The 22,629-nt window shown below is 35.2% G+C and overlaps 1 protein-coding gene across 1 annotated transcript in view; it reads right to left on the bottom strand.

Annotated features, from left to right (window-relative positions):
- LUZP2 (leucine zipper protein 2) overlaps positions 1–20,099 on the bottom strand; it is a gene marked incomplete at both ends in the record, with an annotated part of 438,735 nt that extends 418,636 nt beyond the window's left edge. The window contains one exon of the mRNA XM_083349683.1: positions 20,038–20,099. Within this exon, the coding sequence (XP_083205809.1) occupies positions 20,038–20,099 (62 nt within the window). The remainder of the gene's footprint in view (positions 1–20,037) is intronic.
- Between the last annotated feature and the right edge of the window lie 2,530 nt (positions 20,100–22,629).

Genomic DNA, 22,629 nt, shown 5'->3' with positions numbered 1-22,629 from the left:
GAGGAAGCAAAGATAATCGAGCTTGTTGTTCTTCTGAGAAGAAAACGCCAAAAAGAATATATCAGTTGCCCTTTAAAACTATTGGGGATTGTTTTCTTTTGCCAGCATCACAAACAACTCAGTTATAATAAAAGAAATGCAGCCTCATGTGTACATTTGTAAAATGTAATCTGTGAAAAAATAATTTCTAACCGTTTTTGCTTCCTTATCCTTATCCTTTTCTTTGTTCTACATACCATTTGGGCATTTATTCTTGGTAGGAGATCATGTTCTTAAATAAGATTTTTTTTTTCAAAAAAAGAACATGCCAGGATATACAAAAACTGTCCTCCAAGCAAGGAAGTTTATTAAAAAATGTTTTCTACTTTTCTTTAGCTATTAGGGGGGGAAAGGGGGGAAGATAAAAATATCAGATAAAGGCAATAGGTTATGACTTGAATGTTCTGAAAAGTTTGGGAAAACATGCAGGCAGTAGAAGCACATGGAACTTTAAAAAAAACACAGTGGTTTTGCATTCATTGTGTGAAGTAGACTTTTAGGAGATAAAAGTTACAAATGCATGCTTGAACAATGAGTTCTCTGTATGTGTATGTTCCAGTCCCCTGAGCAGCATTAAATGGATGAAAATTTACTGATATACATGATAGTTTAAGCTTTCATTTTCGATAGTGAGATGGATTTCATTTCTATTTATATTTTTTACCTGGGAATTCTCTTCGAGTGGGTAAACTGAAAATCATTGAACCTTTATTTTGCCTAGCAGAGGTTATGAGAAACTACACAGAACTGCTAATTAAACTGTAGCTTCCATCTGCTACTGTATGCCTAATAGAACTAAACATTCTCACTATTACCCTTTCTATATGTGATGAATCTCCACATCTGGACTTAAGGTAGTAAAGTTTATAATCCCCCTCCCCACACTTTTCAAATCAAGATAAGCACAACACACCAGCCAAACCTTTCGTAGTCAAAAACAAAAGTTTTAAAACATTTTTACAAAGCAGATTGATGCCAATTGGTAATGATTGGCCTTTTGCTAGAAATGGCATGACGAAAAATAGCAATGCTATTTTCTGGTGGCTTTTTTTAAAGTAACCAATTAATGTCACTTCCTTGTTTTCTAATAATGCATGTTTTCAAAAGCTCTTAATTCCTGTGCCTATCAAAGTGTGCAGCACTTACTTCAACAAAATGCAGAGTGTTTAGTATGCAGTTTAAAACTGACATTCATAAAACATAATACTGATTATACAGTAAACACTGTGCACCACTTATGCTCATTAGAATGTTTAGCTTCAGTACTTCGCACCAAAAGACTATTTCAAAATACTAGTATCTACAAAGGTAAGACAATGTAATAGCGGCTAAAGAGAAACAGTATCTCATTGTTTTTTGAGAATTTATGCTACTTGTCAAACTGCTTTTAGTTTCCTTTGAAATTCTTTGCAGCTTTAATCTGAGGATGGGTTTATACATCCTCCTTAAATTTCAGTTTTGGCAAAATCCCAAGAAAACTGTTGACCAAAAAATCATTCACCACTATTGCAAAGAATCATTGTTAGACATAGTAAAAGTATTTAAACTTATCTTTGTAGTTCCTTGGATGATTCACCTGAAGAGTTTTCCCCCAATTTACACGTTATTATTATTATTTTTTAAAGAGAAACTTGTATTGGAAGAAAATAAAAGAAAGAATGCAAAGAAGAAAAAAAGAAAAAAAACTGCAAAATGATATTACCATGCTGTCAACATACAGCTTGAGAATCCAAATAAAACTCCAGGTTTATACCATCTCTGAAAATCTTACTGTTTATTGAATACACTGCATGGTAATTTTGAAGCAAAACTAACTTTGCAGTTCCAACACCAATACATAGACTTAAACAATAATTTTCCCAGCCAAATCCACAATGTCTTATGTAGTCCATATAAACAAATTCTCTTTGTTATGGGAACCAACTGCTTCGAATCCACACCTGTACTGGTATCCTTGAAAAGGTTTCAGGCTCTCACCATCTTCAGCTGAATCACAGAAGTTTTGTTTCTCCATCTAATCCACTTGAAAGTAACACCTCCCCCCTTTATCTAAAGGCAAGTTGAAATGTAAAGGCATGTAGCTACCAAAGTTTAACCCTCGATACATGCATGAACACCTCCATTTTAAAGCTAGTTGCATTTTAATTTGCTTCTTTTGTAGAATTTTGAAGGCAGCTTTATAAAAGTTGACACTCATTGACACTACCTAACTGATGCTGACTGAACCTGAAAAAACAAGGTTGAAAAAGTCACATCTTGAATATGTGAAAGTAAATCTTGTCATGTTGGTTAGTGTCAGAAACAGGAAGATAATGGCAGGCTACTTTCATATTATATCCTTTGCCAGGAAAACAATATGAACATAACTATGAAACCAAAATTTATGCCCAACTGAAAATAATATTTTGACTTTCCTGTACTGTAAAAACAAATTTAGATGACTTAAAGCATGAGTGGCAGGCTAAGAGATTGTTATTTCTGTTAGGCTATGCTTTTTGGAACATAATTAGGGCCCATTTTTCTGAAATGCTGAGCTTGGAATCTAAAAAATTAGCAAAATATAAGTTATTTTTATACAAATAGCATATAGCAAAATTTAATATGTGGCTAAAGGAGTGGTGTAAAGGAGAAGGCTTTGGTTATATTAGTCATGATGTCTGTAGCTGGTCCAATGAAAAAATGTACAAAAGAGATGGTCTGCATCCATCCAAGAAAGAGACTGAGTTACTTGGCAATAAATTCACAGCTTTTCTGGAGGAATATTTAAACTAAACAATGGGGACAGTGAGTTAATTGATACAGAACATCACATGGGCCAGCAGTTTGACATTCCTGAAATAAACCAAAACTGCAATCAACTTACATCAAATAAAACATTAAGGATGCCTCCCTAATTTCACTTCCTCTTTTGTTTTTCAGATATATGTTACTGACTTTTATACATCAACAAAATAATTGTCTTAAATATTATCTGAAACCACAGTGACCTAAAACAGTAACCTTCAGGTAATTATGATAGTGATAATGATGATAGCTTGCAATTGGTACCCATGAATACAATTTCTATCATTCCTTTATTAATCTTATGCACATTCATTTCTTTCTCATTAAGCTGAGTATTTCAATACAGACAGATAACAAGTAATCTAGTAGTTATTAGTTTTATACCTTTAAGAAAAGTTTTGCCTTCCCTCTGCTCAGATAAAGCCAAGATATCACTGTGAAACTACCACCTATTAAATGTAGTTCCTTATTCTCCATTTGAGTATTTTGTTTGGTCATTCTTTCATATACTTGTTCAATAATTTTGTGAAGTTTTGTATTCATATTTTATATGCACAGTTTTGGGGCTTTTGGAAACACACCTGCATATCTTTAACTGCATAAGAAAGAATGTTTTGTTTTATTGTTTTTTCTTTTATGTAAATGCAAATCACCACCGTGAATCTTTTGTAGTATATGTTTTCTTCCAGAAAAATCCAGCAGGGCGACACTGAAGGCTACTTGAAATGAGAACCGTATAGTAGCAATAATTCCAGGATATTATTTCAGATTGAGGAGTAAAAATTACAGTAGGGAAAGCTTCAATCAGATTTTGAAAAATATTTTAAAAAACCTGCATTTCAGTGCAAGGCAGCACCTGGGATGCAGCCCTGTAAACCTTGTTAATTATAAGGTCGCATTAACAAGCTAAAAAGAGGCGTTGAATATGCACTCCAGTGTTTTTCCAAGGAATTGTCTTGAATTCTTTGCACGGCATTTTTTCTGAAGGTTTAGCTTGGCTCCAGTCAAAATTAGATTTTTTTAAAATAGAGTTATTTCAAGAACCATGTCTGTAATGATGTAACTTCTCCAAGAAATAATCAAATTGTGAAACAGCAAGAGGGACAGTTTTTACCTAATCAAGACACAATGCTTGTCTACTCAGTGGAATGATACAGACTGAATCTCTGAAGACTGTTTAGATTAAACTTTAGCTGTGTGGTGTGTATGTGTGTGTGTGTGTGTGTATGTGTGTGTGTGTGTGAATGTGTATTCCTGAATAATGGGATATTGTTTCAGGCGGTATGCTACAAATCACACCTACCTTACTGCAGTTTTTCACTGTGATCTGTCACAGGCCCATAATTAAATGCTGCAAAAGATTTTTTTTAAAGACTAATGGATGAGGCAGTAATAATTCTACTGATGACTGTATGATGACTACATAACAAATTCACATATTGTTGTCACAGTATAGATGCATTTTAACACTCTTGTAACTGGATGACTAATTATCCACTCCATGAGAGTTCTGCAGCAGGCCGTTTCACACTTTTTCAAGTTGGTCAACCTGGATTGTTTTTTTTGTTTAAGATTTAACCCCCAATCAAGAGACCTTCCTTCCTTCCTTCCTTCCTTCCTTCCTTCCTTCCTTCCTTCCTTCCTTCCTCCCTCCCTCCCTCCCTCCCTCCCTCCCTCCCTTTTCTTTCTTTCTTTCTTTCTTTCTTTCTTTCTTTCTTTCTTTCTTTCTTTCTTTCTTTCTTTCTTTCTTTCTTTCTTTCTTCATACTCTCTTACAGAACCAAGAAACACAGTTTGAAAATCTCAATATTTGATATTTACCTAGAAAGGTTGGAATTTGAAAAGACCAAAGATTATTGATTCTTACAGGGATAAGGGGATCTATTTATTATACCGTATGAGAGAGATTACTTGAGATATTAAAACTGGATCTCAGCTTTAGGCATATGTCAGTTAGGGGTAGATAGCTGTGGAATTCATTCTTTTGGAGAGTGGATATGAGAGCTGAACGCTAATGGGCTTTAGAAATTCTGTAGTCAAACTACAGCAGAAGAATGGGGTGGATGATTCCACTATATTTCTTGAGTGGAAGGAAAAAATATCCAGCAATTTTGCAAGTCAGGACTCCACTCTAGTAATAAATTTGCTATTGAAATAGCCCAATAAGAAATGTTATTTTATATGTCCTTGACTGGGATTTAACTGAAGGAGGAGGATCTAGCATAACCACTGGAGAGGTGACTGTGATTTTTTTTTTTAAAAAAAGGACATTCATGAATCTCTTGGTCATCTCAAACTAAATTCTTGCACTTATACAAGAATTCATATTCAACCATTCCTTAGCAATTCACATCCCTCTTAAAAGAGATTGTGAAGCAAATTTATCTTCATCTGTTTAAATAAGAACTGTATTTATAAATGCAGAACAAATTCATTATCATTAAGAAAACTTAACATAATGGTTTGAGTGTTGTTGTTTTTTTTTTCATAAAAGCTAGGGAGAAAAGAGATTTTTCTCCACCAAATCAACTCAGAATACTCCTAAAGTACATACACACAGAGACAAACACAGAGACACAGACACATGGACACATAAACACACAGACAAACACAAGAACCTAGTTCATGAGAGTTCATTGGCATAATTTGGCTGTTCTAGTTTCAACCTTCAATTATATTGTCAAGAGGCCAAATAAGAGAAAGAACAGTGTGAGTAGAAAGTTAATTTCAGTAAGGTAGAGAATATGCCAAGATATGCTTAGGACTGATCAAGCACAGTCATAACCGAGTTGCTACATTTTGTGCAGATGTGTTACATGAGTAGGATTATCTAATGGGTATAATGAGAAATCTATTAATATCCATTTCATGGGAACAAGTTGCAAGTCTTGGTTAGTTTAATTGTTCCACACACAGCACACACAGCACACACAGTTTAAAAGCATAAACTGAATGCAAAGTTCTTTTGGTTGCCACACATTTTTTATATTCTGATAAACTTGTCTAGGCTTAAAAATGGATATATGAAAAGTAGTGATTATTAAAAATCATATAAGAATACCCACACACTTAATGGGATGAGCACCCATTACTTGCCTCAGCTCCTGCAGTTCGAAAACATGCAAATGCAAGTAGATAAATAGGTACCACTTCAGTGGGAAAGTAACAGCATTCCATGCACCTTTGGTGTACAGCTATGCTGGCCACATGACAATGGAAATTGTGGCTCTTTCGGCCAAGAAACAGAGATGAACACCATGCCTTAGAGTCAGACATGACTGACAGGGAAACCTTTACCTTTATATATACTTTATTTGGGCTTTATCAACGACTTTCTTGAACAGACATTATCCTTTAAAAACTATTTCAAAGATTCAGAAAGCACAATGTGCATATTGATTATTAGCTAAGTGTGTTAAAGTTCCTAATAGTTATTATAAATATTTCCAAGTTAACATGTGATCTGCAACACTGTCTCTATCAAGGTCAAATGTCACATTTCTTCAGTGACATTTTGTTAAAAATCCTAACTGCTGCAGTTTATAAGTGTGACAATCAAAGGATTAATATAATAACAATAATATGGACAGTCAATATATTTTCCTCAACTTGACATTAGTAAGGACTTGTTTTAATTCTTGGAAGGCAACACTAGATTTATACAGTCTGTCTGAATTTAATAGGACTTACTCTCAAGACATATGTATAATCTGCTTTTAACTGAAGTCTCCTCACAAGTGAGTAACATCACTTGAAAAATGATAAGAGGGATGTTTTGCAGTCTCATTGGTCCTTCTATTCTGTTTTACATATTAATTTATCTGATTTATCCTTCCTTTTCATATTTTTGATGGCTGTGGTCTAAAATTTTCTGCCATATTTTTTGCCTGTCGCTTTCTTGCTAATAATATAGCTAGTAGTATACAACTCTTGACCTCTCAAAGCCCGATTTCAAATTTCTCTGACTTACTTTCAATTTTCTGCCTCCCATATTTATTTTTCAATCATATTTTCAGTTTTTGAGTGCCCTTATTCCTACTATTCCAGCTCTTGGATCACCTTCTCATTCAGCACTGTATCCCTTTTACAATTTTTTAATGTTTTCCTTCATTACATAAAAAAGTCTTCAGATTTCAATCAACTACTGTATGTTGATTGAAACAAAAAAAGCACATCAAGATAAACACTGATGAGGTATTGTTCCTTCAAAACACTATTAAATTCACTATTCTATCATGTTTTAAGGCATCCACTTAAGTAAAATTTAAAACTATCAGAATACTGCAAACAAAAATACAACAGAATGCTAAGTACAATTTTCTACTGAATATTAGCCATTTTAGCCTTTAAAAATAATTCAAGTTATAGCAGTAGTATTATTTCTTTACTTTTCATTTATGAAAATCTTTGGCATCTTTGGGCTACTACTGATATTCAGTTTAGCAAAGTAATAACCATTCTTTTCAACATGCAAAATATGCTCATACAATTTAATAAATTTCTATAACTCAATCTTCCAGATCTAAAATAATTTACCATAATCTTATTTAATTATCATAAACTGTCCAGTGTGTAATAAAATATATTTCTCTCATGTCCCCATTAGTCAGCTCCACACCAGACATTGCTGGTTTATCACTCTTAGGGAATATTGTATAATAGGTGACTAGATATTGCTTTCTTCATTTAAACAGGTTGTTTCATTTAGATGAATGATATGAACCCCTGTATAACTGAGGCAGGTAATAGTTCTTTTATGCTGAGAAAAAAAATCCTGCTTTTCCCCAAACTTCCTGTTAATACAACATTATTCTAGAAGTGTGAACAATTATCTCTGCTAATCACACCAAAACCAGCAAAGTTTACATGCTCTAGTTCCCATATATGTGAGACAGTTTTGTCACTCTGCCTACCATATGGATCAACAAACCCATTGAGATCAGGATGGCCTCAATGCTGTTTCCAAGACATTAAAAGATAATTCCAAAGCCATTTGGGCTGGGAGATTAAGCACAACCCATTATTCAATTGTTTTATTTAGGGTTATTTGAAGTATAATAGCTTCTTGACCTCAGGTATGCATTACAGAATTGGTTTTGAATATTGATTTGATTTATGTAAATAGAAAAAAATAGTCAATACCAAAATTACAATATAGAAAAAGTTACTAGTTATTGAAAAAAACTGTAATTTCAAGGAAACTCGAATATGTAGAAAGTTAATCACAAACCTTTAAAACTCATGGTAGGAATAGCTAAATTACAATTTGTATGAAACAAAATACAGTGCAGAATTATGCTGAATTCTTCTCTTACTTTGGTCATGAAATTATAAAGAAACAGAGTTAAATCTTATAAAGAGAGATGTATGGAATGGGTCTTATCGTTTCAGAAGCTATTGTAAATCAGCATGGTCCTTTCCTTAATAACTTTCTTTAAAGAGATAAGAATCTCGTGGCATTAAACTAAGGGCTTGTGTAATTCTAAATCTTGTCAGCTTTGGAGAAACTTCAAAACCACCTATGAATACAATACATCCCCTTTGTTGTTTGCTGTTTCCCACAAAGTGATTAGAGTTCTGTTGAAACATAACTATCTTGGATAAGAGACAATATTCAATAGAAGAGTTGTACAAACTCTTCAGAACAGATGATTTGCACTGACAGTACATACAAAGGATCTCTTAACATCACTGAAGCTTGGGCAGGTGCTTTCAAAAGATTTAGATTTAGATTTTATTAGATTTATATACCGCCCTTTTCCCGTAGGACTCAGGGCAGTTTACAAGGTGTTTAAAACATCAATACAATACAAAAATTAAGAAACAATTAAAAATGATTAAATTCAATCCCTAAAGTAAAAATATAAAAACCCCAATTAAAAACTCTCAGCCTGGGCCAGAAAGCTCAAAGAGCCAGGTTTTTAGGTCCCGGCGAAATGAACAAACGTCAGGGGCAGTCCTAAGCTCCATGGGCAGCTGGTTCCAAAGGGCAGGTGCACCCACAGAGAAGGCCCTCCCTCTGGGTGTTATCCACCGGCAGTCTTTTACCAGCGGCACCCTGAGAAGGCCCTCCCTGTGGGCGCACAGGATGAATGGAACTTGATGCAGGTGTTCCCTCAAATATCCCAGACCCAAGCCATTTAGGGCTTTATAGGTCATCACCAGCACCTTGAATCTCACCCGGAGGGCAACCGGAAGCCAATGCAGCTCGCGGAGTAGAGGTGTTACATGGGAGTATCGGGAAACCCCCATCACAACTCGTGCGGCTGCATTCTGCACCAGCTGAAGCCTCCAAGTGGTCCTCAAGGGCAGCCCCATGTAGAGAGTGTTACAGTAGTCTAACCGGGAGGTCACAAGCACATGAGTGACTATGCGTAGGGCATCTCGGTCCAGGTAGGGTCGCAACTGACACACCAGGCTTCTAACCATATCAGCATGCACATGGTCTTTGTAAATTGATGTGAAAGTAATTAAACAGGATCTTCCAATTATCACAGATGATGTTTTATAAAGATGCCTCAGATTTGGGGGGGGGGGGGGTAGGGAAAAACAGCAAACCAAACTTTTAAGGGAGGGAGAGGCCTAGGACTTAAACCTTGGAAGTTATGTACATATAGGATGAGCCTTGGATAAAGCCTTTACTATCAAAGTGCATTCATGCCAGAATGTGGATATAGCCAGAAGCAACTTTTGAAGCAACCATAAGAGCTTAGAAAAAAGTTTCCACAAAGCATTGTATATATAGCCATTGTTAATAGATGTATTATTCTGAATGTGTCAAAATTATAATAGGAATTCATTCTCATGAATGAATTCAGGGTTTGAGGGATCAGTTCAGGGTTTGAGAGATTGTTTTTCTTTTTTGTGGGGGAGGTAGTAAAAAAATTACTATCTGAATACCCAGAAAGTTTGGGGGGAAGGTTGTGGAGAAGGGTAGAAGAAATTTTAATGAACCAATTTTATCTAATGATTAGGGCACCAGGCTAGAAGCCAGGAGACCATGCGTTTAAGTTCTGTCTTAACCATGAAAGCCAACTAGGTGACTTTGCATCAGTGACTCTCAACCCAACTCATCCCATGCAGTGATTCTTGGCAGAAAAGAGGAGGAGGAAGGAGTATTAGATATGTTCACGCCCTAAAAATAAGAATGCTATAATGTTTCTGAAATCATAACACATCTTCATAACTTACAGAAGCCTACTTATTTCATTTTGTTGTTAGGAATTGAAAACAACTTTATGGCACCTAATCAATCTTAAAAAAGTAATGCTTTAACTATCTAGACCTTGGCAACTTCATTTGAATTCTTCCAATTTTAATTGCTGGGAATAATAACACAAATTTATTCATTTTTAAGGGTGTTGTTCTTGTTTTGCTTATGATTAGTTCAGTGAAGGACAAAGTAAGTATGTTGCTGCTTCATCTAAATCTAAATCTCCAGGTAAATTAGAATAGTGTGGACTGATTCTGAGGCTGTCTGAGATGAAATCAAACTGAAAATCACCAAAATCCTATTAGGGTTTTCCAAATTAATCGATGTTTACTTGTTAAGTTTTTAATTGTATTTTTTTTTAAAAAAGTAATTGTATTAATTAAAATTATATTGAATAGCACTTTTGTTAAATTAACAATTAACCAGTGGAACAGCTTGCCTTTAGAAGTTGGTGCTTCATCACTGGAGGTTTTTAAGAAGAGACTGGACAGCCACTTATTTAAAATGGTGTAGGGTCTCCTGCATGAGCAGGGGGTTGGACTAGAAGACCTCCAAAGTCCTTTTCAGGGGAGTGCAATTCAGCACTATAGATCAGAACAAAAACTTTGAAATTGTGAAAAACAGCACAATTGCTCCATAAAACACCATGATAGGGAGAAGAAAAAGAAGGAAGCATAATGTAAGAAGAATATCAGATCTTTCTGATAATAGATTATCAGACATTCCAAACCACAATAATTTGTGTGAGGGATATATAGTCAAATTTTATTGGCATGCAAATGTAATCCAATTTTATTAAAAGTAAGACTGTAAGCATTTTTCTTTTAAAAATAAAACAGCACATAAAAGACTTTTCACCTGCACCTCTTTCCTTAAAAACAGCCAGATTTCATTCTTATTGAAGCATGTGCCTGAACATTTCATTCATCCTAATCTTTTAACACATTGAAAAAGTTACAATCATTTGTAGTTTTCCTATGCTAATCAATGGACAGTATAGAACTGTATTTTCACATTTTATTTATATTCTAGCTCCAAATGAATCATGCAATGGCTGATTAGTTTCAAATAGAAATAGGCTGTTTTCCAAGACAACAAACTGAGGCTCAAAGCAAATATATTAATAAGGAGTAGTCTTTGATTATTTTAAAAATGTACATCAAAGGGTTGGTTGTGTTAGTTGAATGAGTAATCTAACAATGAATTGACGGAATATTAAAATGAATTAAACATTTAATGGATTTTAAAACACAGAATTATTATTTTTATTAAAAATGTTGAGTTACATAAATACAAGGTTTCAGCAGTTCCATTTTAATTTGATAGAAGTGCCTTCAAAATGGCAGTCAAAACGGCCATCTTTAAGATCAATAGAGATTCTTTGAGGTTAATCTGTTATTCTGTGTCATAGCATTGAACAGAAATCCCAAAACATGCTTTCTTTTTTTTGTTAAAAGTCTAATGTAGCGTTTGTTCCTGTGAATTGAATTAAAGTTATATTGCATAATGCAGTACATGACCATCTCCTTCTCTTCCTCTCCTTTTTTCTTTTATTTTTATCCTCCTCCTTCTCCTTCTCCTTGCTATTAAACTAATATAACATCCATTTAAGCACATTATTACAAACATCATTATTGACTTTTCTTGGGATTTCATGACTGTTCATGAATGAAAAGTCCTAATTTGGCCCTACTAAACAATGCTGTTTCTTTTTCTTTTTTCTTTTTATTTCTACAGATGAAAGTATTTGCTATGCAAGAAAAAGAGAAGCAACAAAAGTGTCCATTAATAAATAATGGTGCAGTATACTTGTTTCTTCCTGTTGCCAAACAAAAAACTGATATCTACATAGAAGACCCATTTATTCAGCTTTAAAGACCAATCTGCTTAGCATTGTAGCTTTAAGAGTTTGGTTATTAAATCTACTCATGTAAATTTATTGCTAATGTCTATGTTCTGCAAAGCATCAATGAAAAAAAAGTTTGTCTACGTTATTTTTTTTTATTTAAAGAGATAACAATCTCTCACTTAAAACCTTAGAGAAATGAGAGATAAACAAATAGTTGATAGAGATGATAGACAGATGATATAGATATACAGATGGTAGACATATAAGTTATATAAAAGAGAGCAATTTGATTATACAGTATGGTCTGTTTGCTTTAATAGGTGAGCACATAGGTGAGTTTGATTGATTTTAAACAAAAAAGGAGGTAAGCAAAATCAAGAAGCTTTGAAAATGACAGATCAATATTCTTCATAATATTCCAAACTGTGGGCTGAATAGCCACACACATATTAGATGACAGGTATTGTGAGCAGTTCATCCAAGCAGCTATCTTCTCTCTCCTTCTCTCCCATTCACTAGAAGTACAAATAAATCACAATATACAATATTATAGGATCATTATCTGAGAAGCTATACTTATAGGAGCATTGCTGGATGTTGCACTGAACATTACCTGGAATGTCAGCACGGTTAGACAGCTTAGATTAACAAAATTAGGAAAAAGTCTTGCTCTAAAGTAAGACATCATCATCTAGCCAAGGTCCTAGACCTTTTGCTCAAAAGTTAATGATACATGAATAAAAATGAATATGCATCCAAACTGTCCATAAATAACTGGATGCTATCTTTCAGCCCAGCACTAATCCGGACCAAAATTCTATTCTTAAATTCCATTGGAAAAATACACAGCTTGATCCTGTCTTATATTACTTTATATCAGTGTACTTAATTTTATACAGCACCATACCCATCATGTTTCTTTGCTATATTTATAGTTCAGTCTTTTTACTACAAAGTCAGCCTGACTCATCTACAGATGTTCACGTGCTGTTAAGGATAGAGTTTCCTTACGTCAATAACTAAACATGAGACCAGATTTGATCAATACGATATATACAGTGTTAATGACAGGAATGGTAATGTATTTTAAGAGGTTCTCCACTATCTTCCCTGTATATGTATTACCAGGACAAATTTCTTTTGGGAGGAAGCCAAAACTAATTATCCTATTTGTACTTGACAGCGCCCCCCAAAATCTATATTATGTACAACATGCTTGTACCACTTGCAAAAAACATTGATATATGACAGATGGAAAGATCCATTAATCCATAGATATATCAGATTATTTTTCTTGAACTATTTAGCCATACCTTTGCTAGAGACTGAATAACAGTCTAGTACTTTCAGCTGTTATATTACTGGGTAGGTGTTAAATAGTTTTCCCCATGGAAGTTTACAGATGCTTAAAATATGTCAGAACATTTTATGACTAATGTGTTAAGAAATCTGGTTGTATATATTATTATCTTAATCTTTTATGCCTTAAAAAGGTAAGAGGAGTCAGTGGGCAAGGGAAACAGGGTTAAAACAAAGGCAAATTGTGGGTAGTATGAATTTGAGAATGAAAAGCCACACTCCAACAACAATTTGATCAAAAATTAAAAGTGGAAAATTTTCAGCAGAGCCCCATAATCTTTTATAATTTTTATGACCAGAATAGATGTTCCCCTGAGCAAAAGCTCATTTACAAATCATTCCTGCTAACAAAACTTGTGGAATGTAACTTTTGTCATGTCTTATTTCCTTTTGTTGTTTCTTATATTATGTACCCTTCAAAAGCTGTTCCTCCAGATTTCTGGGAAATCCTGGGAAGTCATGTGGAGATCTGCAGAGAACAAGAGGCAGCATGCAAAAATAACTTCTACTGGATTCTAATCTGTCAGCCTTATCAGTTAGACCAGACAGGAAACATGACCAGATAAATTCTATTTTTATTGTAAAGTTACATTAAGAGATTCTTGCATGTCTGAAAATACAATTCTGACCATTCCCTGGGCAGCATCTTTTTGTTCCATCTCCCAAAGTCTTTCCCAAATACCATTATATTATCCCTTTCGGAAATGAAAGTAGCATTAGATTTGTAAAAGGAACACTTTGATCACCATATAGTGCTTTAATAGTAGTGACATTTCCAGTATCTATTAAGATTTATAACAAACGAAAATGCTAATATTTAATTTAATTTAATTAATTTAATAATATTTCTATACCGCCCTTCTCCCGAAGGACTCAGGGCGGTGAACAGGGCAAGAATAAAAATACAAATTACAAAAGTTAAAACAAGATTAAATAAATGCCCACATACTAAAATACATCTTTAAAACCTAATAAAATAACAATAACAACCCCCCCCCAATCCCCTCATCAGGCCAGGCCAGCTTGTTCAAAAAAGTATGTTTTTAGCTCGTGGCGAAAGGAGCGAAGGCCGGGCGCCGTCCGGAGCTCAACCGGTAGCTGATTCCATAGCTCCGGGGCGCCCACAGAGGCGCCCCATATGTACAGTAAGATTTGAATTATACTTAATATCAGTTTTCATAATACATAATTAAAGAAAATGACAATACCATGGTAATCACAAAAGAAGATCAATAACATTTTTTTAAAAAACATACTTTTTTGAAATACAGATACCAGCATTAACTTTTGCAAAATATTAACATATTAGACTAGTAAACTATTAGAGCACTGTTTGTCCATGTAAATAAATTAGCTTTGAATAAGAATGTACGGAGTTGAATATACTAAATTCACACTAGATTCTGCAGAGTCCTGAATATAGCAGTTTACTCCTCTGATTCTATTAAACATACGAGTCAAGTCCTTTTGATTATACTGTGCTTCCAATTGCACATAACACCACTTTTAAGTGTTCAGATATAATGTACATATCAATTCAACTCACAGAACAGATTGTGACTTTCCAATGGAGCAGCAGTGACTGCATTCCATGATTGCTAAACTATCCCCACCCACACCAATAAACTAATCTAATGGGGAAGATGCAATTAAAAAACTAAGACTTAAGAGATTTATGGTCTGCTGTTTCCTCTTACTGTGATCTTCCATTGTGCTTGTGTGGCTATATATACTCATTTCAATCCTATAAAACTTGATACTCATGCTGCTAGCTAATGTAAGGTGCATTAATAATAGAAAATCTTTAGCACTATCATATTTGATTTTATATCTATTACAGGAACATAGTAAGAAGAATATCATTAGAAGTATTCACTAGCAGTCAAAGTTCAAGGGAAGGTACACAGAATCATTATAGTCTATCATAAGACCCTGTCAAGATACTCTATTCACTAGCTCCATCATATTATCCTGCTGCCCTTCCATAAGACAAGTACAGAAATTTCTACTATTTATTTGGCCATCCAAAGAGAACTCATGATAACCTTCTCCCTGATATTCTATGCAATATATCTTGGCAACGATCTCTAGCAAGGAGCTTCCCAGTTGATATATATCCTCAGGGCTTTTTTTCTCATAGAACGCTCAGAACGGAGTTCCGGCACCTTTTATGGATGGAACCTTGTAGGGTAGGCAAGGTGGTTTGTATGACAAGTGTGAGTTCCGGCACCTTTTTCTTTTACAAAAAAAAGCACTGTATATCCTTAACTGATCAAGCGGGGCATGTTTTGACTTATTGATAAGGATGATGAATTGTGCTGGAAATAAAAAGTGATCAGGTCTTTTTCAAAGATATTTTGTTCAACTTCCCAGATTAGCCCATGGCTTTGGGATTTTCTGATTGTTTCCCATTCATGTACTAATCAGATCCAATTCTGGGTAACTTAGGTAGGTACTACAATGGCTAGTTCATTTTCAATTTCTGCAGGTAAAAGTGATTCTACCTATCTTACTCACTTTCATGCTATTTTCCCTAAAAATATCTTCCTACTATTATCTGAAGTTTCTGTAGTTAATTATTTTGATTTAAGTTGTCCCTTGGAGTACATTCTATCGCCTAAGCTTTTCAACCTCTCCAGGAATCACTGGGAAATTGAAAAGGTGCTTTTAAGGGTATGTATTTTTCTTCTAAAGGGATGCAGTGGCTCAGTGGGTTAGGATGCTGAGCTTGTCGATCAGATGGTCGGCAGTTTGGCGGGTCGAATCCTGAGTGCCATGTAACAGAGTGAGCGCCTGTTACTCGTCCCAGCTTCTGCCAACCTAGCAGTTCAAAAGCACGTAAAAATGCAAGTAGAAAAATAGGGACCACTATGGTGGGAAGGTAACAGCGTTCCATGCACCTCTGGTGTCTAGTCATGCCGGCCACATGACCATGGAGACGTCCTCGGACAAGCGCTGGCTCTTCGGCTTTGAAATGGAGAAGAGCACCGGCCCCTAGAATCGGAAACGACTAGCACGCATGTGCAGGGGAACCTTTACATTTACCTTTTATTTTTCTTCTACCATATTCTGAGAAGGCTGAGAAGGTTCTACATGGGTGATGAGTTAGGTAAAGTTAAACAAACTAAAATACAGAAATAACATTGATTTGAGTCCAGCCAATACTATAGTTGAATTTCACTCACTGATAGCATTTCATCCCATTAAAAATCAGGTTTATAATCTGGGATGACTACTAGACTCAACTTTGTTATGAAAATATATAGGCATTAAAAAGGTTTTGCTGATGAGTCAGCTGAATACTTTTCCTGGAATGATCAGATTTAGCTATGACTTTTTGTTTGTTTTACTTTAATGAAAATCAGTTGAACTACTGTAATATAAATTGCATGGAGCAATGCTTAAAACCAGGTTGAAACTAAACAGGTTAGTTCAGCTTAATACTATTGAAATATGCTAGTAAATACAGTTCAAGATGCTAAGTTATTACCTTTGAAGATTTAGGAGTAGACTATCTGAAGGACATATACGAACTAACTCGGTCTTCAAGTTCAACCACTGTGTTTACATTCTTGGTACACTGTTGCCTTTTGAAGCATCTTTAATGGTAACATATTAGGTGTCTGTCTGGTATAGCTTGCCAGGTGATTGGATCTTAATAAATGCTTTCTTCTTTTATTGCTTCTTTGATTTATTAATTCATTTGTTGTATATCAACAGCAGGGGACTTTTTTGTTTTTACATTTACCTAGATATTTATGTTACTGAATGGTTGGCATGGCACATTTAACTCATGGTCATGGGTAAAATCAGTATGTGATATGAATAGTCAGAAAAGGAGCCAGAAATGGAGTTAGGGAGACAGTTTAATCCCCAGAAGTTTTGAGGGTTTTTTAAAAAATTAAAATCTTCTCTCCTAGGTCAACCATATAATACCCAAAGTGCCCCATCTAAGAAAAGCCAGTCCCTTCATCAGTGCCCTCACTGCCAATGTTTAGGTAGGCAGGAAACACAGTTCCCATCCTCTTCTTGGCTTCAACAACTAACTAAACCAACCCCTCCTTTAGAGGCTACTTACAGAGATTTTTCTTGCAAATGTTCATATAAGTTGACAAAAAATACTTCTAAAAACTTTTTTTTAACACTTACAGTGCAAGTATGCCTGAGCTAAGCATTTTCAAACAGCAGGATAACAGAGTCCCTTCTTTAGTACAGCAACTGTTCTTTGAAACCTTCTCTGTATCTCAATTGCCGGAACATTAACCATATGTTAGAAAGAAACCATCTGAGATGCTACAAACTAAATGACATTCTTCTGGAATAAATGATAGGAGAAAGGCCACTGACTTCAGTAATCTCATCAAGGTAAAAGTCTAATAAAAGGCTACATCTCCCACAGTCCACATTTCCTAAAGTGAGGTTATTGCAATGAAGTCTATGTTCACCAATGAACGACACTTTATATTTCTTAAGTAGATACCTCCAAACACACCTTACAACAAACTTTTGTCTTTCTATAGAGAGAAATCTCCCAAAATATGCAGATTATTGTTACTTCCTAATATGTGATTTATTGGACCCATATAATGGACATTCAAAAAATTATTGCATTATCTCCAATCCTTTACATTTTTATTACTATTGGAACGTAAACTATTTATTTAAAACACCACTTTAGCTTAGTTTCTAATGCCAAATATTCCATTTAAAACTTAATTGGCATTTCTCAAAAAGCTAAAGGAAGAAGTTCCAAGAAGTCATTTTTAAAAACTGGATCTGTGTGCAATATTCTGTTTTCAACACCAAAAGAACTATTTCTGATGAATGCATGCAAACTAACTTTATTTCTGAAAGTTGTCATAAGAAGCTTGTATTGGGATATCTATGTCTATTTTTCCAGTTTTGTTGCAATTCTATCTTTTAAAAAAAACCTCTAGAAAAAAAGGGAGTTGACTGTTTACAAATTTCCAGCATTTATGTACTGTATAGGCAAGAAACATTTTTTGGGGGGTGATAGTTTTTCAAAGTTTATTAGAAAAGATCTTAAATTAAAACTGGTCCTTTGACCAAATTTCCTTCCACCAAGTCTCTTCAAGTTTTCTTCTAAAATTTTTCTGGGGAAAGGCAAACAATTATTTTCATTTTCTATTCAGTATATAAAGGAGATAAATTGGCAAGGATAAAAGAACTTCACTCAAAAGCCCATTCATCTCTTGGTGATTTACTGGACCATCTCTCCTCCACTGGAATTTAGCTCTGGTATAATTCGGAGAGACACCTAAAATTTAAGACTACCCTAGATTACTCATACGGTTTTATACAGAGATTCTTACCAAGAGAATATTTCCAAAATCACTTGCTAAGTCAAAGCAGATCCTCAGGTAATAAGCAAATCACAGTACAAAGTTCCAAAGGGATCTGTACAGTCTGTCAAAGCATGTAATCATTACAGTGGTTCGTTACTGATTAAGCAGGAGAGAATATTCAATTATGTTTGTTTTTTTCAAAATATAGTTGAGTAATTAGTCCTACTATGTTTCATTATCAGGCTATTTGTGGTCACTTATATGACTTTCTGAATCCTTTCTTCTTTGTTTCATTTGTATTTGTCAGGAATCCTTCCATAGGTGGACTATCTTTAAAAACCCAACAGTTTAGCAAGTAATCTTGCTTTAGTGACTAAACACTTAGAGCTCAAAATAGAAAAAAGGCTTTTCCAAATCCACTGTAAAGAAATATTGCTAGAAAACATAACTTGGCAGAAAAGCATACAAGCATTTCTCCCAAGATAGGCATAGCTCTGTGCAGGCAGTTTATTGCATTTCCCAGAGACTTAGAAGTTTACTGGCTACTTAATAAGCAACAAAGCAAAAGACTGTCAGTCTCTCATTTATAGGCTTCAGAAAATTGAAAAGTACACACTGACAGTAAGGCTGCTGAAGAGATTATTTGTTCAGATCATACCTTGCACACAGTCTTAACTTTCTATCTGTATCCTGGGTGACTCTATATCAAATTTCATTTGCAGGACAGAATGTGTGGATGTATGTATATAATCTGATAGTGTGTACTCCAGAATAAAAATCATACACACATCCACAACTGCAAATCCTACATTTTACCAGCTTTTCTCTTTCATTGCTAAATAATGTATTCTGTGTACTCTCCATGTATTAATAGAACTTTTAAATAATCTTGATAGCATCCCAATGTCATTTCACCATTATGCTCTTCAAAAATACAAACATAGTACCAATAAGGCTATTTTTCTGTTGCAAAACACCCAGTAAAATAAAACTGGTCCATGCTTTAAGGCTTTGTTTTGAAATCAAATGCAATGTATAACAAAGCCAAGTACATTCCCTATTCTTCTGGTATAAGGTTGTTGTTGTTTTTGCATTGGAGCACATGAAAAAATATTAGTGCTGGATGAGTACTATTGACATAAGAAACTGTTTTGCTTAATCACAAACGCATTGGCTCATTGCAGAGCTTCGAGTTTTCCTCTTGTTGACTAAGAAGATGAATGGACTTGACTAACTAGTGAATGACCCAGAATCAAAGTCTCTTAAGCACCGTTTCTCTCTTTCTCTCTCAGTGTATGTATGAGAGAGACAGAGAAGCATTTGTGAAAGGGACGAAAAGGGAAATAAAAGCTACCCTAGTTATCCACACAACAGAAGATGCTGTCTGAACTTCCAAGCAGGGAAAAGCTGGAATGAAAAGCCTGGTTAAAAATCCACCTTAACTGCTTCTCAGACCCAGTTCCAAGTCAGAAACAGCCGGCCACTCACCTGGTGCTGAGAACCAAAGCAGGAAAAAGGAAGAGCAAATACTGAGGCAAGATAAATTTCATATTGCAAAGCGTGGCTGTTTCGTCCTCTGGAACTGCTTGGCACTCTTCCTCTCTCGATTCCTCTCTCTTTCTCACCACCTCTCCGATTTCTAAAGTCCTCCCTCTGCAAAGAACCAGCTCCCGCGTGTGACAGTCAGTAGATCTGAAAAAGCAGGCAGACCAACACACTGACTAATGAAGGCAGTGTAGAGTGGGGTTTGAGCTTCACGAGTGATGTCACAGGCAACGGAGCTGCTGCTGCTGCTGCTGCTGCTGCTGCTGCTGCAAGTCTCATGCCTGATAGTCTGTGATTATTCAACACAGGGACTCTATTGATGTCCTGAAGGATTTGTTATTACTAGCAGTTTCAGTGGCAACAGCAGAGGGAAGTGAGCACGCAGCAGATGCTGCTTAAGGCTAAGGGCTCATCATAAAATCACCCTAAAAATCAAAACGTCTAGTGGGTCTAGTGAAAGTTGAGTCATTCACATGGAGATCAAGGGTGAAGACTTTTTTAAATGAACAGCCAGGTTTCAAACTCACCTCCTGCTTGGTGCAAGAGAAAGGCAGCTCTCCACTCATCATGAATAGGAAGTTATTGTACCAACTAGAAGCACATTCCTTAGCAAGTAGGAAACACTATATGGGTTTGTTTTTGTTTTTTTTTAAAAAGATCCCCAAAGTGAGTATTTTCTCTAAAGACCCAATTATCATCATTAGGAAACTTTATAAAAGTCAGTCCAAATGTAAGCTTTCTTTGGGTGTTATCCTGATATCCTGTTTAAAGAAGCAACATTTGGCATCAATTATTAAAATTTTAATTTGTGGGGTGAGAAAGGGGGGGGCATATTAAAACTCCTTAAAGAGGGTTTCTTGACATCACTCAAAATCCATTTGCCAATGAAAGTTAAAGTCCTGGATGTCCTTCACAGTCCCCAAACATAAATAAAGCTCTACTCTTGGGTCATAATAGGTTTCTATAATATATTTTGGTTATGTCAGCATTTAGACTTTAAAGCATATTGCAGTTTTATGAAAAGAGGATAACTTGGTCTGGAAAGGAAATATGGTTGTGTAGTCAGGATAAAAGAGAATTCAGTCGCCTGAATAGATAAATTGTTCATGCAGAAAGGCATATAAAACATTTAAAATGATTTGCTATATCACAGAGAGGCAAAATATCCAAGGCAAAAGCTTCCAGAAGATTGGATAAAGAACATTTGAAACCTATTAACTAGAGCCTTGCTAACAAGAAGCCTTTAAATGGCAAAATACTCATGTGAAAATTAATTGTGACACACTGAAATGGCAAGATTTCCTTCCCACTAATAGAAATCACATAATAGATGTTGAAGTTTATACATTATATTGTATCATTAATGAATGACATTTTGTATTCAAGTCCAATTGAGGGAAATATACTCTGACCTAAGTGGTTTTCAGGGTTCCTCTGTCCCTCTCTTCTTTTTCTCCTTCCTTCCTTCCTTCCTTCCTTCCTTCCTTCCTTCCTTCCTTCCTTCCTTCCTTCCTTCCCACTGTGTTGGGCAGTGTAGGTTAAGAAGGGTGCTTAGGGTTGTGTTAAAGATGCTGTAAAGATAGGGGACAGCGTGTGCAAAGATGTGCATGAATGCCATGCAAGTCAGGGAGAAGATACAGATGGGTGGAAGGAGGCCGACAGGAGTCTATCGAGATTCACAAGAAGTGCTGCAAGGGTCCGTGATGATGCATAGGGACAGTGTGGCCTTGAAACGGGGTGTGGTCATTCCTTCCTTCCTCTCTGTTCCTCCCTCCCTTTCCCTTCTCTTTCTTCTTAGCAGTCAAGTAAGTGGTTGCTACCCGCTGGGAGAAGGAGCAAAGGATTGTTCGAATGGCTGGAAAATTTTCATAGAATACTGAAAATGAAGACCCCACAACCACAGTAGCATGGCAGTGGTGCTGAAGCAGCTGCAGCCCAGCCATGCTTAAGACACCAGAAATGTCCCAAATTTCATTCCCTCAGGAGTAATAAGTCCTGTAAATTAGCTCATCTGAGGTCACTTTGTTGACAAGGTTTTGCCAGAAAGTTACAAAGTATCAAATGCAAGAGTTTTCGCAATATATTGGATTTTTTTTAATTCTGCAACTCGGCCAAAGTTGATAATTGGGTAGACTTAGAAATATGAATTATAAGTAATAAGTAAACAAATAAATGCATTTATATCAAGGAACTCTTTTGAATGTCTATCTAATCTCTCAGCAAGTTGGACACATTTTTAAACAGAATATTGGATTGTAGCAATTATTTTTGTGATCATATTTATAGTTTCTATACAATGCCTCTTAGAAATAAATATAAGACTGAAGGCTGGGAATATTTTTCATGAAGCCATCTTTGTATTTATTTATTTATTTTCAGAAAATAAAAGAATTGAAACTTTTCTTTAAAAGTAAAACCAAAGGAAGCACTTGTTGGCATGTAGATTCCCCCATATTGGAGTTCTTAGTTGTAAATTATGAAACATTAATTGAAACATATGTGTTTGAAAGGATCAATATGCTCTTTCTTTCTTTC

This window comes from Vipera ursinii (genome assembly GCF_947247035.1).
Source record: "Vipera ursinii genome assembly, chromosome: 1".
Classification (NCBI taxonomy): domain Eukaryota; kingdom Metazoa; phylum Chordata; class Lepidosauria; order Squamata; family Viperidae; genus Vipera; species Vipera ursinii.
This window is presented reverse-complemented; position numbering and strand designations above follow the sequence as displayed.